We start from the raw sequence: 13,369 nt of genomic DNA, 5'->3' as shown, positions 1-13,369 counted from the left end.
CCTGAGTCGATCCCTTTGAGCTTCTCAAAAAGGTTTTTGTTTCTACCCATGTAATGTCTTTCTCTATTCTGTACTGAAAACACCGCTCACCGGAAGTCCTAAGACAAAATGGAAATGTCTGTTGTAAAAGTGGGCGGGGCTGAATAAGGTGAATAGCAACAATATGTATTTTTTACTTATAACCCCAATTACAATGAAGTTGGGACATTGTGAAAGGAGAATACAATGATTTGCAGATCCTCTTCAACCGATATTCAATTGAATACACCACAAAGACAAGATATTTAATGTTCAAACTGATAGACTTTTTTGTTTTTGTGCAAATATTTGCTCATTTTGAAATGGATGCCTGCAACACATTTCAAAAAAGCTGGGACAGAGGCAACAAAAGACTGGGAAAGTTCATGAATGCTCAAAGAACACCCGTTTGGAACATTCCACCGGTGAACAGGTTAATTGGAAACAGGTGAGTGTCATGACTGGGTATAAAAGGAGCATCCCCAAAAGGCTCAGCCGTTCACAAGCAAAGATGGGGCAAGGATCACCACTTTGTGAACAACTGCATGAAAAAAAATAGTCCAACAGTTTAAGAACAATGTTTCTCAGTGTTCAATTGCAAGGAATTTAGGGATTCTATCAGCTACAGTCCATAATATAATGAGAAGATTCAGAGAATCTGGAGAACGTTTTATACGTACGTGGCATGGCCGAAAACCAACATTGAATGCCCATGACCTTCGATCCCTCAGGCGGCACTCCATTAAAAACATCATTGTGTAAAGGATCTTACCACGTGGGCTCAGGAACACTTCAGAAAACCACTGTCAGTTAACACAATTCGTCTCTACATCTACAAGTGCAAGTTAACACTCTACCATGCAAAGCGAAAGCCACACATCAACAACATCCAGAAACACCGCCGCCTTCTTTGGGCCCGAGCTCATTTGAAATGGACAGATGCAAAGTGGAAAAGTATGCTGTGGTCTGATGAGTCCACATTTCAAATTGTTTTTGGAAATCATAGACGTCGTGTCCTCCAGACAAAATAGGAAAAAGACCATCCAGATTGTTACCAGTGTAAAGTTCAAAAGCCAGCATCTGTGATGGTATGGGGGTGTGTTAGTGCCCATGGCAAGGGCAACTTGCATATCTGTGATGACACCATAATGCTGAAAGGTACAGCCAGGTTTTGGAGCAACACATGCTTCCGTCCAAGCAACATCTTTTTCAGGGACATCCCTGCTTATTTCAGCAAGACAATGCCAAGGCACATTCCGCACGTGTTACAACAGCGTGGCTGCGTAGTAAAAGAGTGCGGGTACTAGACTGGCCTGCCTGCAGTCCAGACCTGTTGCCCATTGAAAATGTGTGGCACATTATGAAGCACAAAATTTGACAGTGGAGACCCCGGACTGTTGAACAACTGAAGTCATACATCAAGCAAGAATGGGAAAGAATTCCACCAACAAAGCTTCAACAATTAGTGTCCTCAGTTCCCAAATGCTTATTGAGTGTTGTTAGAAGGAAAGGTGATGTAACAGTGGTAAACATACCACTGTGCCAGCTTTTTGAAATGTGTTTCAGACATCCACTTCAAAATGAGCACATATTTGCACAAAAACAATAAAGTTGATCCGTTTGAACATTAAATATCTTGTCTTTGTGGTGTATTCAATTGAATATAGGTTGAAGAGGATTTGCAAATCGTATTCTGTTTTATTTACATTTTACAAAACGTCCCAACTTCATTGGAATTGGGGTTGTAAAATAACGGCTTCAAACTCATTTTGTTGGTATACTAAGTTATACAAGCGAGAACGATGTCTCTTGTCATTGCTGTGATGGAACACATCTGGTGAGTACTGCAAATTTTTTGCACAGTTTAAGACATACTCGTACATCATACACCAGATCAAAGGTTATTACACAGGTGGAGTTCAGGTAGCAGCTCAGTATTCTCAGGATGTACATCATGGCAGAGCCCCTGAAGAAACTGAAGAGTGACCAAGCAAACTAGTTGGTGTGACTCTCGGACCGGCTTTTACTATTGCTTGATGTTTAGTTGTTAGTGAAGATGTGGACTTGATGGTTTCTGACCATAAGCCAGGTAAGCGTATTTAACAAGCGGTTGAGCTGGCAAGTAGTCTGAGGTGATGTTCACATTTTTTGCTACATAACAAGCTTGGACATCAGTACTCGTCAATACTTGTTATACATTGGGTACCATTATTACAGCAACATTATGTTCCGTTACAAACACACTCCATATTCAAACACTTACCAAACAATGTCACAAAGTATACGCGCTAAAAACACAAGCTGTATTTCAGCAAAACTAAAAATACTGTCATTCTTTTCATCATTCATTTTAAGTTACTTTTCATCTCTGATGACAATAAATGTGCATTTATATAGCGCTTTTCCATCTGCATCAGACGCTCAAAGCGCTTTACACATCAATGCCTCACATTCACCCTGATGTCAGGCTGCTGCCATGCAAGGAGCCCACTACACATCGGGACCAACTAGGGGATTAAGGACCTTGCCCTAGTGCCCTTAGTGATTTTCCAGTCAGGCTGGGATTTGAACCGAGGATCCTCTGGTCTCAAGCTCAACCACTAGACCATCACCCTAAATAAAACAATGCAATCATATTTGTGTAAAATCCTGTGACACTGCTCTACCTCTGTGGCATCTGAGGTTGTTCGTTCATTTTCCATCAACTTGTCAACAAGGGCATGACTCCTCCTGCCCATGGGGAGGCTGAGACCTTCACTTCTATTTATGACAGTGGTGAAAAGCAGAATTACGCTTTGCACCTGTGGGGGGGACTCAAAGGCAAATGTTCCACAGTGTTGCTTTAAGAACTTCATAGATATCTGGTTTAAAAATTCCAAACACAAAAGCAGCTTTGAACAAGATATCATCTTTGATTTACAGCACACTCAGTTCACTCACACGGAAAACATAAAAAATATAATTCAAAGATTTTTAAAACCTCTTTTTCACTCTGGACTTAGAAAAATACAGCTCCCATTACCTGAAACAGCAGTTTGTACAAAGGCACATGTGATTAATTTCAACTGTCTTAAAGCAGAAAACTTTTGTTTCCTCCATTTGAGTCCATTAACCAAACTCAGCGTGTCTGAGTAGCAGACATTAACATTTGTTCTTAAATAAATGCATTTTAAGTGAAAGTGCATTAATAAGTGCAGCAGGTTTGTCTGTTCCCTGAGTGCAGCCTCCGTCGTAGTCTCATTTCCCTTTAAAGAAGCGGATCCCACAGTTCAGTGGCCCAGGTGCTACACAGTGTGGATAATTCCAAATTCTGTGAGCAGGGCAATGAGAAGGAAGACAACATAGAAAGCCAGGAGAAAGGCACCATAAATCCGTCTCAAGCGGAACTTGCACAGTGGAATGACAACGAATGACAGAACCAAAGACAAACCCAGAGATCCTGCAAGAACCCACGTCAGCAAAGTCCCTGGCTCAAACTGAAAAAGAGACAAAGATGAGTTTAAAACAAAGACTTTGGTACAAATTTCTCTGGACATTCACTCATTCAGTGTTACTCCAAGAAAAAATTGACTAAGTCTTGATTTGTGTGCCAGATGACAATTACCTGAACGTCTGAGTGTGTTTTCACCATCTGCACCAGACAGCCCAAACCCACACCAAACAGCATGTCTGATGGAAACGGTTAGGGACAAGTACATCCGGTTTTCCTGTTGTAATTTTTTGTTTTCAACATACTGTTTAATATTGTGCCTGTTTTGACAAATACATGAGTAAAAAAACAACAAAAAAACAAAAACAAATAGATTTCTACAAAATGATTTAAACAATGTACAAGTACAAAGTAAATTATCGCATAAGTATTCACTCTGCCAGGTCTGGGAGCATGTACTGGTGGGACTGCATTTCTTCAGTAATTTCCACAATACGGAATTAAAGTATTTCCTAGATGCCATCTTCCAATACAAGATCGTCTTATCGTCAGGCTGTGATGATGAATCCAACTGAAACAACGCAACAGATAAGATTATTTACTCAGTCTATGAATGGTTTTAATATCTTAAACAGTCAAACTGCGTGACTGGTGGTGTGAGGACTAGAGCTTTTGCTGCTGAGCCAATAAATGGGCAGCAGTGGGTCTACGCTGTTGCTCTCTGTGAGGCAGAGAGCAACAGCGCCGTGTTTTTAAAAAATACGAGAAGCACACTGCTTCATTTTGAATACACAATAAGTCAATAAGTCTATTGCGATCAGCGCAACCCCTCTTTCTCTTAAATGGCTTTTTTTTTATTCAGTGTCCCATTTTGAAAAGTTCTACCTTCTGCTGCCTGCTACAGTACCCTCTATTATCTTCACAGTTTTTCATGGGAACGTTACAGCGCCACGTACAGGTCTGGCATATACGGTGTTTTCAGTGTGCCATAGCTGACATGAATGTTATTAACCGGCTCAGCAACAATATTTTTTTTGCTAACCAGTTTGGGAACGTCATTTGGGGTGGAACCCAAAACTAGAAACGCTAAAATACTCTATGTTCGGAATGAGCCAATTGGGAAAAATTATGATTCAAAGCCCTGATTGAATCACGATCTTTGTGAAAACAAATATAGGCTGCCTTCCCAGATACCCTATGGAGGAACCTTATTTCAAACACTTTTATCCAGGACCTTATCACGACCCAAAGCTCATGACCATAGGTGAGGACAGTGGCATAAATCGACTGGTAAATCAAGACCTTTCCCTTCCAGCTCATCTCTTTCTCAGCCATGACAGTCTGGTACAGCATCCACAGAACCTCACAGGGAACATTTAGATGGCTAAGCTTGACTTATTCTGAGGGGTCAAATAGTCACATTCTTTCTACACACTCTTTCATTGATTACATGCTCACATGGCTGAGGGTATCTTAGCATTGCGTTATATTTATATTTCACATCAATTCACATTAACTGTTGGATTATTCGTTGTCATTACAAAGCATTATGAAGAAACATTGCATTTAAAACAAACAAAATTGAGGGTCAGTACTTACTATGGGCAATGTATACTGAAAACCGCAACAACAAAAACAAGGATACTAAAAATAATCCCTCCAAAGCAGGCGGATATGGCCATCTGTGGGTAACCCTGCCGTGCGATGGTGATGTCAGAAAAACAGTCTGAAAAGAGGCACAGAGTTTGTATCCAACTTATTTTTACAGGTTTTATCTGGGGGTGTAAAATAAATAAAATAAAGTAAGTATCACCTCCAATGCTGTTTCCCCAGGCCAACAGAGTCAGACCCAACACGGTGTTGCTGAGACTGAGTACCACACCCAGCATGTGCAGCAGACTGACCACCTCAGAGGCCACTGCACTGATCAGCACTGCGCTTACCACAAAACCCAGAAGTGCAAACAGCTGGAAAGGCAAAAGAAATGAACAAATAAAAATTAAATTTACAATCAGCAGCACACATGGCACAAAACATCCACATGACTAACACAGACCTCATTCACCAACATGTCTTACAAAGAAAGTCCTTATAGGAGAGGACCGAGCTGAGTTTAGGAGAGGACAACTCAACTGTTCTAGACTAATATGACCCCAGTGAACAACTTGGGATATGTGCCAAAATCTCTATCAGCCTAACAGCCTCAAAATGACCACGCCCTTTATCGTCCCGAGTGTTACTTCAAATACAGCTGTATTTTCTAAACTGTAGCAGCTATAGATTTTCCAAGGTATTCAAAATGCCTAGAATGACCAGTACATGTTTGAGACGGTCATAAAAGAGTGTACATCATTTGCACAGATTTTTATGTCCGCCAAGGACGTAATAAAATCAATCTGCGTTTCTTTATTTGTCTAAACTACTGTGCGGATTCTCACCAAATTTGCACCACAGATACATATTAGGGCATGGAAAACTCCACTGAATTTGGGAGGCGATCCGGATCTGGAATCTCGATCAAGATTTCACTTTATATAGCCTTTGAAATTCTCATCAAATTTTCACCACAGATAGATATTAGGGCATGGAAGACTCCACTGAATTTTGGAGGTGATCCAGATCTGGATTCTGGATCAAGATTTCACTTTATATAGGCTTTGAAGGATTACATCAAAACTACTGTGCAGATTCTCACCACAGACAGATATTAGAGCATGGAAGACTCCACTGAATTTTGGAGGTGATCCGGATGCAGACTGCTGGATGCCAGAAATTTCTGTTTGGTACAACTAAGACACTGTTTAAGGAAAACGATTACAAAAATTAAAATGGGACCAAATTAATTCAGGATTACTGAAAAATTTAAGGTGGGTATAATTCTGACCCTGAGCACAGAAATATATCAAAGTTGTATACTGCGCACATTTAAAGGAGAAATGGGAAAAGGAGGGGTAACGTGGTACATGTATAGCAATGGACGAGTACACATGCATTATCATGGAGGGATTTTGTGTGGAAAATAGACAGGAGCACCACAGAACATGAGTTAGGGTGTGTAAACAGAGTGCGTATACTAATCGTAAAGTGTACGATAAATACACAAGCATATTTTTCTAAATTTCTCTTAGTTTGCTTTAAGTAAATGAATAAGTAGGTAGTTACGATACAACTGAATATTTGCAACCTCTTCCCCCTTTTTCTGAACTTGACAGACCATTATACAACCCCTGGCAAAAATTATGGAATCACCGGCCTCAGAGGATGTTCATTCAGTTGTTTAATTTTGTAGAAAAAAAGCAGATCACAGACATGACAAAACTAAAGTCATTTCAAATGGCAACTTTCTGGCTTTAAGAAACACTATAAGAAATCAAGAAAAAAAGATTGTGGCAGTCAGTAACGGTTACTTTTTTAGACCAAGCAGAGGAAAAAAATATGGAATCACTCAATTCTGAGGAAAAAATTATGGAATCACCCTGTAAATTTTCATCCCCAAAACTAACACCTGCATCATATCAGATCTGCTCGTTAGTCTGCATCTAAAAAGGAGTGAACACACCTTGGAGAGCTGTGCACCAAGTGGACTGACATGAATCATGGCTCCAACACGAGAGATGTCAATTGAAACAAAGGAGAGGATTATCAAACTCTTAAAAGAGAGTAAATCATCACGCAATGTTGCAAAAGATGTTGGTTGTTCACAGTCAGCTGTGTCTAAACTCTGGACCAAATACAAACAACATGGGAAGGTTGTTAAAGGCAAACATACTGGTAGACCAAGGAAGACATCAAAGCGTCAAGACAGAAAACTTAAAGCAATATGTCTCAAAAATCGAAAAATGTACAACAAAACAAATGAGGAACGAATGCGAGGAAACTGGAGTCAACGTCTGTGACCGAACTGTAAGAGACCGCCTAAAGGAAATGGGATTTACATACAGAAAAGCTAAACGAAAGCCATCATTAACACCTAAACAGAAAAAAACAAGGTTACAATGGGCTAAGGAAAAGCAATCCTGGACTGTGGATGAAAGTCATATTCAGTGATGAATCTCGAATCTGCATTGGGCAAGGTGATGATGCTGGAACTTTTGTTTGGTGCCTTTCCAATGAGATTTATAAAGATAACTGCCTGAAGAGAACATGTAAATTTCCACAGTCATTGATGATATGGGGCTGCATGTCAGGTAAAGGCACTGGGGAGATGGCTGTCATTACATCATCAATAAATGCACAAGTTTATGTTGATATTTTGGACAATTGAAAGGATGTTTGGGGATGATGAAATCATTTTTCAAGATGATAATGCATCTTGCCATAGAGCAAAAACTGCAAAAACATTCCTTGCAAAAAGACACATAGGGTCAATGTCATGGCATAGGGTCAATGAGCAGATCTGATTTGTTGCAGGTGTTAATTTGGGGGATGAAAATTTACAGGGTGATTCCATATTTTTTTCCTCTGCTTGGTCTAAAAATCTTTTTTTCTTGATTTCTTATAGTGTTTCTTAAAGCCAGAAAGTTGCCATTCGAAATGACTTTAGTTTTGTGTCATGTCTGTGATCTGCTTTTTTTCTACAAAATTAAACAACTGAATGAACATCCTCTGAGGCCGGTGATTCCATAATTTTTGCCAGGGGTTGTAATCTTCTACAATTTTAGGAATTCTATCTTCTGTCATTCAAAAAAAAAGACAGACAGAGAGGGAGGGAGAGAGATTTTGATGCCAATGTGACTGTTGGCACTTGGGAACATAAAACTATATAATGGCAAGTGCTGCATGTACACCATGTATTAAACAAAAGTTTAAAGGCAAAACTATAACCACCTGATCTGTAAAGGGTGTTATTGTGCTCACAGGGATGTGTCTGTACACACATATAATCAGAATCAGAACCAAATTTATTGGCAAGTAAGTTCTCACATACAAGGAATTTCTCACAACAATAAAAGAATATACTTCAGTAAGAAGTAAAGGAGCCGAATAGACAAATGGTCAAAGCTACAGTGGCTTGTACAAGTATTTGACCCCTTGGTATTTCATGCATTTTAATGTATTTATGCCATCTCAAATACAAAAAGTAAATCAGGTTTCTCAATATAAAAATTTGGAAAATTATGTTCCTTAAACTCAAACTGAAAACAAATCTCTACAGCCTGTTATAAATTAATAAAAAATATAAAAGCCAAGATGATGGGTTGCATAAGTAATGGGCCCCTTTGGTATAATACCTGTAAAATAATCAGCTTTATTGCCACTTTTCTTCAGACAAGTCAGGGGAGGGATACATTAACATTTCCAAGTCGCTGAATATGTCTTGAACTGCAGTTAAGAAGAAATACAAACAGTATGACACTCTATGGTAAATTTGCATGGAGTAGACAGTTCTCAAAAACTGAGTCTGCAAGAAGTAGAAGAGTGAGGAAAGCCACCAAGACAACCCAGACAACCCAGAATTAGTTACAGGCTTATGTGGCTGTGAATGGAGAAATTGTGCAAAGTGCAAGTTTTGGATTTTGTATCCTCAGTTATACAGCTTCATGATGAAGTGAGAGAGGAGGATTTTCATTAAAATAAATAAATAAAAGACATGAAAGTTCAGCTACAATTTGCCAGAAGGTACATCTGAGATGCAAGCCTAGATTTGATGTTTTGGTGAAAGAAAATCCTCCTCTATACCATTTCATCATGAAGCTGTATAACTGGGGACACAAAATGCAAAACATGCACTATGCACAATTTCTCCAATCACAGCCAGATAAGTCTTTAACTTCTTCTGGGTTGTCTGGGTGGCTTTCCTCACTCTTCTTCTTGCACAGTCAGTTTTTGAGAACTGTCTACTCTATACAGATTTACCATAGAGTGCCATACAGTTTGTATTTCTTCATAATTTATGTAAATAAATTCCAAGACATTCAGTTACTTGGAAATGTTCATGTATCCATCCCCTGACTTGTCTGAAGAAAACTGGCAATAAAGCTGATTATTTACAGGTATTGTACCAAAGGGGCCCATTACCTATGCAACCCATCATCTTGGCTTTTATATTTTTTATTAATTTATATCAAGTTGTAGAGATTTGATTTCAGTTCGAGTTAAAGGAGCATAATTTTCCAAATTTTTATATTGAGAAACCTGATTTACTTTTTGTATTTGAAATGGCATAAATACATTAAAATGCATGAAATACCAAGGGGTCAAATACTTTAGCAAGCCACTGTAAGTTTATTGTCAAAAAGATATAGTGGAATGGTGGAATGAGGCTGTGCGGGCATGCAGACAATGCCCGCATGACAAGAATGACACAATATGTCCCATAATGTCCACAGTATATGGAAATATGTTTATTGCTGATGATAAATGTGAATGAATATGGTTTTCACCAAGTTACTGTATATAAGCGAACCCATCATCTGTTATGTTGGCATTACATAAGCCTGATTACAGCAGTGCCACTCCCAAAACTTCAGTTACTTCTGTGCAGCTACTTACTGGGTGATACTTTGGAGGACACTCATTGGTGGTGTTGCAGAAGACTAAAGCAGATAAGAACATGCCGAGGAGAAGAATCAGCAGCCAAAGAGGAAAGTCCCCTTGAATCATATAATCTCCATCTGAACATAGTTATAATTTAAGAAACACACAGGATGTGTGTTAGCCAACAACAGTGACATGTACTGTATGTACATTTAATTGTGACTTGCTCTGAGGTGGGCTGTTGCATGGAGTTGCCACACTTACATATTCCAGACTGGAAGGCCAACAGACACACCAGTGGAGCAGTGACCAGCTGAAGACAGTTCAGTGGACGTCTCCAATTTTTGTCTTCTTTGTCAGGGTCCACCACAGGGACACAGAGCAGCAGCAGCACCTCCACTGGTGTCTGACAGTTGGAAACATTTTCAACTTCATTCTTACAGGTCAACTGATCTTTAAATCAGTCTGCTATTCATACACACCTTCAAGACTTTGAGGACTCTCCAGCGCCATGATTTCCTCCTCCACTTTCTGCCGTCCACTGGGTTGAGAGAATTCCATAGGATGTGACCCGTAGACGCAGAGTAGTGCAGAAGTGGCGTATATGCTGCCTCTAATACATGTAGGATTTTAGTACAGAGTACTGACAAACCCACAGTAAATATTAACCTGTATTGTTATGTTTGTAAGGGTGCAGTGTTCTACCGTATTCCTGTTGCACACTCGCACTATTCAAGTAGGAAATGTCATCATCTGAATCGGAAGACTCAGTATCTGTTAAAAAGTAAAATAAATATCACTAACAATCATGGCAACACACTTCATTGGTAAATGTGTATATGTGTAACTCACCTGCAGAATTATGTGCAGTATTCTCAACTGTGGAATTCGCTGAATGTTTCTGCCGGGAGTAGATATACGCGCTGAGGACAACAGTCAATACATACACCACATAAAGTCCCAGATACCCTAAGAAGAGATATAAAGAGCTAAAATACTCAAAAAGTACATGATTACTATACAGTGTGATCATTCACTGTGCCTTCACTGCACATGCACCTGAGACTGACTCTGAGTCTGACTCTCGCTGAAATGACGTATGCGCAGCAGCATGTCAGACTCAGAAGTGCTGCTGTGGCGCTCGGCTCAATCCCCCATCTTTTATGATGAAATAATATTGAATTTATGTGGAAATGATTGTTGTACAAAAGCTTCTGATATCTGTCGCTGAGATAGATGATGACTGGAGTGTAGTTTGAAGGAGAAACAAACTGATAATCGGTGAATCGCTGCTGACACTCAGAAATGACGCATGCACAGTGAAGGCAGAGTGGACCAATTTTTGGGGGGGACCATTCAGTCACCGACACTGGTTTAAACATATCTAGCTGAGTCACTTGTTGCTGAATAGAGGGTTCAGAAACAGCATTCGGCAGGGATTTTTATTTTTTGGTCCATGAAAAGGCATAATACAGATCCCCTCCTGATCTACCTCTGGCAAGGACATGCACAGAGCGGCACACGGACTTTGAAAGAAAAGGAAAAAAAAAAGTTTAAAAATATGTTTGTAAACCCTGTACTAAACATTAGAAAATATTTTAAAATTCTTTCAATCTGACCTTTTGCATTCTTTCAGCCTTATTTATCACTGCCAAAATGTGTTGTCTATGAACATCCGTGTTTTGGAAGATGACATCTCTGGAAATATTGTGGAAATTGCTTCAACATTTAGATATTCTGTATTTTCTGCTTCAGGTGCAAATCTCAGGCTGAAGCCACTGCTTGTGTGGACAAAACACCACAAAAATTGTGGATACCAATGCGTCCACAGGAGACACGTTCGTATCCACGTTTTCACAGGTTGACGACGGGGCATGACGTGGTCACGTGAACAGAAAAGGGCGAGAAGTGATAAGCTCTACTCACACCTGGAAAAGTGGGCAGTTTGTATGACCCCCCCCAAACCCCCCTTGGCTAAGGGCCAGCACTGAGGCTTCAGACTCTGCAGCAAAGAAGCTTCAGTGCAGCTTGAGGCTGAATCACTGACTCACAAAACAATTTGTTTTCCAGTAAAACAATAACTCCAAACACAAAATCCAATAACTATGCAATTGTTACTTTCAAACCGACTGTAAAACCTGTACTGAATTAATTTTGTAAACTGTCACAAGAGAAATATATCACCTCCAGAAGATATCTAAAAAAAATTGATGTGTAATCATGTGTTTTATGTGCATACCCAGCATTTCATGCAGTGATGTGGTTCCTTTGTAAAGAATGACAAAGGTCCAAAACTCAGCCCCCATGTAGAATATGACATCACACAGAAATGAGCGCAATGCATAAAACAATAACTCCAAACACAAAATCCAATAACTATGCCATTGACACTTTCAAACTGACTGTAAAACCTGTACTGAATTAATTTTTGTAAACTGACTGTCACAAGAGCAATAAATGACCCCCAGAAGATATCATCCAAAAAAAAAAATTGAATAATCGTGTGTGTTATGTGTGTACCCAGTGTTTCACGCAGTGATGTGGATTCTTTGTAAAGAATAACAAAGGTCCAAAACACAGCTGCCATGTAGAATATGACATCACGCAGGAATGGACGCGATGCAACAACAAAAGGCTTGACCAGTGCCACGCTGCCTGCAACAACTGTGGTAACAAATATGCCAGCTCCTAAAGAAAATGTAAAAAAAGACATTGTTCATGCATGAATGAAAAACAATGAAAATATTTTCACATTTTAAGGTTTGTTTTTCAGCACAGATACCAAATAATGCTCCGACAGCCAGCCCAGCAGTGTGTGGATAGGAGAAAGCCGCTATGGCACTAAAGATATCTGGAGCTCCATTACCAAGTGCCAGAAACGTGACACCCTCAGTGCAAACACCAGTCAAAGAAAACATTTACAAAAATAAAATTCACAAATGATCCCTCCAACCATATTCTGAACCTGCTTATTCCACTTAAGGATCACAGTTTGGATGCTATCCTAAAGGTTATTGGATGAGAGGCAGGGTACACGCTGGATATACTATATATATATATATATATATATATACACACACACACACACAGACATGCATACATATATACAGTGAGGAAAATAAGTATTTGAACACCCTGCGGTTTTGCAAGTTCTCCCACTTAGAAATCATGGAGGGGTCTGAAATTTTCATCTTAGGTGCATGTCCACTGAGAGACATAAAAAAAAAATAAAATCCGGAAATCACAATGTATGATTTTTTAATAATTTATTTGTATGTTACTGCTGCAAATAAGTATTTGAACACCTACCAACCAGCAAGAATTCTGGCTCACACAGACCTGTTAATTTTTCTTTAAGAAGCCCTCTTATTCTGCACTCTTTACCTGTATTAATTGCACCTGTTTGAACTTGTTACCTGTATAAAAGACACCCGTTCACACACT

General features: G+C 39.4%; 1 protein-coding gene across 3 annotated transcripts in view; it reads right to left on the bottom strand.

The window, feature by feature from the left end:
- Positions 1-1,763: 1,763 nt before the first annotated feature.
- slc8b1 (solute carrier family 8 member B1) overlaps positions 1,764-13,369 on the bottom strand; it is a 90,374-nt gene continuing 78,768 nt past the window's right edge. For 2 of the 3 annotated variants that reach the window (XM_034170129.1, XM_034170128.1), the window contains 11 exons: positions 12,708-12,813; positions 12,446-12,613; positions 10,778-10,894; positions 10,631-10,699; positions 10,408-10,538; positions 10,190-10,331; positions 9,941-10,062; positions 5,262-5,415; positions 5,094-5,174; positions 3,623-3,687; positions 1,764-3,494 (listed from right to left, as the gene is read on the bottom strand). In XM_034170129.1, the coding sequence (XP_034026020.1) occupies positions 3,303-3,494; positions 3,623-3,687; positions 5,094-5,174; positions 5,262-5,415; positions 9,941-10,062; positions 10,190-10,331; positions 10,408-10,538; positions 10,631-10,699; positions 10,778-10,894; positions 12,446-12,613; positions 12,708-12,813 (1,347 nt within the window). In that variant the 3' untranslated portion in view covers positions 1,764-3,302. Of the gene's footprint in view, positions 3,500-3,622; positions 3,688-5,093; positions 5,175-5,261; positions 5,416-9,940; positions 10,063-10,189; positions 10,332-10,407; positions 10,539-10,630; positions 10,700-10,777; positions 10,895-12,445; positions 12,614-12,707; positions 12,814-13,369 lie in introns of all 3 variants that reach the window. The other variant, XM_034170130.1, reaches the window with a different exon arrangement.

The sequence above is a fragment of the Thalassophryne amazonica genome, chromosome 5 (genome assembly GCF_902500255.1).
Source record: "Thalassophryne amazonica chromosome 5, fThaAma1.1, whole genome shotgun sequence".
Lineage (NCBI taxonomy): Eukaryota > Metazoa > Chordata > Actinopteri > Batrachoidiformes > Batrachoididae > Thalassophryne > Thalassophryne amazonica.
Note: the sequence above shows the minus strand (reverse complement) of the source record. Positions and strands in the feature narration are given on the sequence as shown.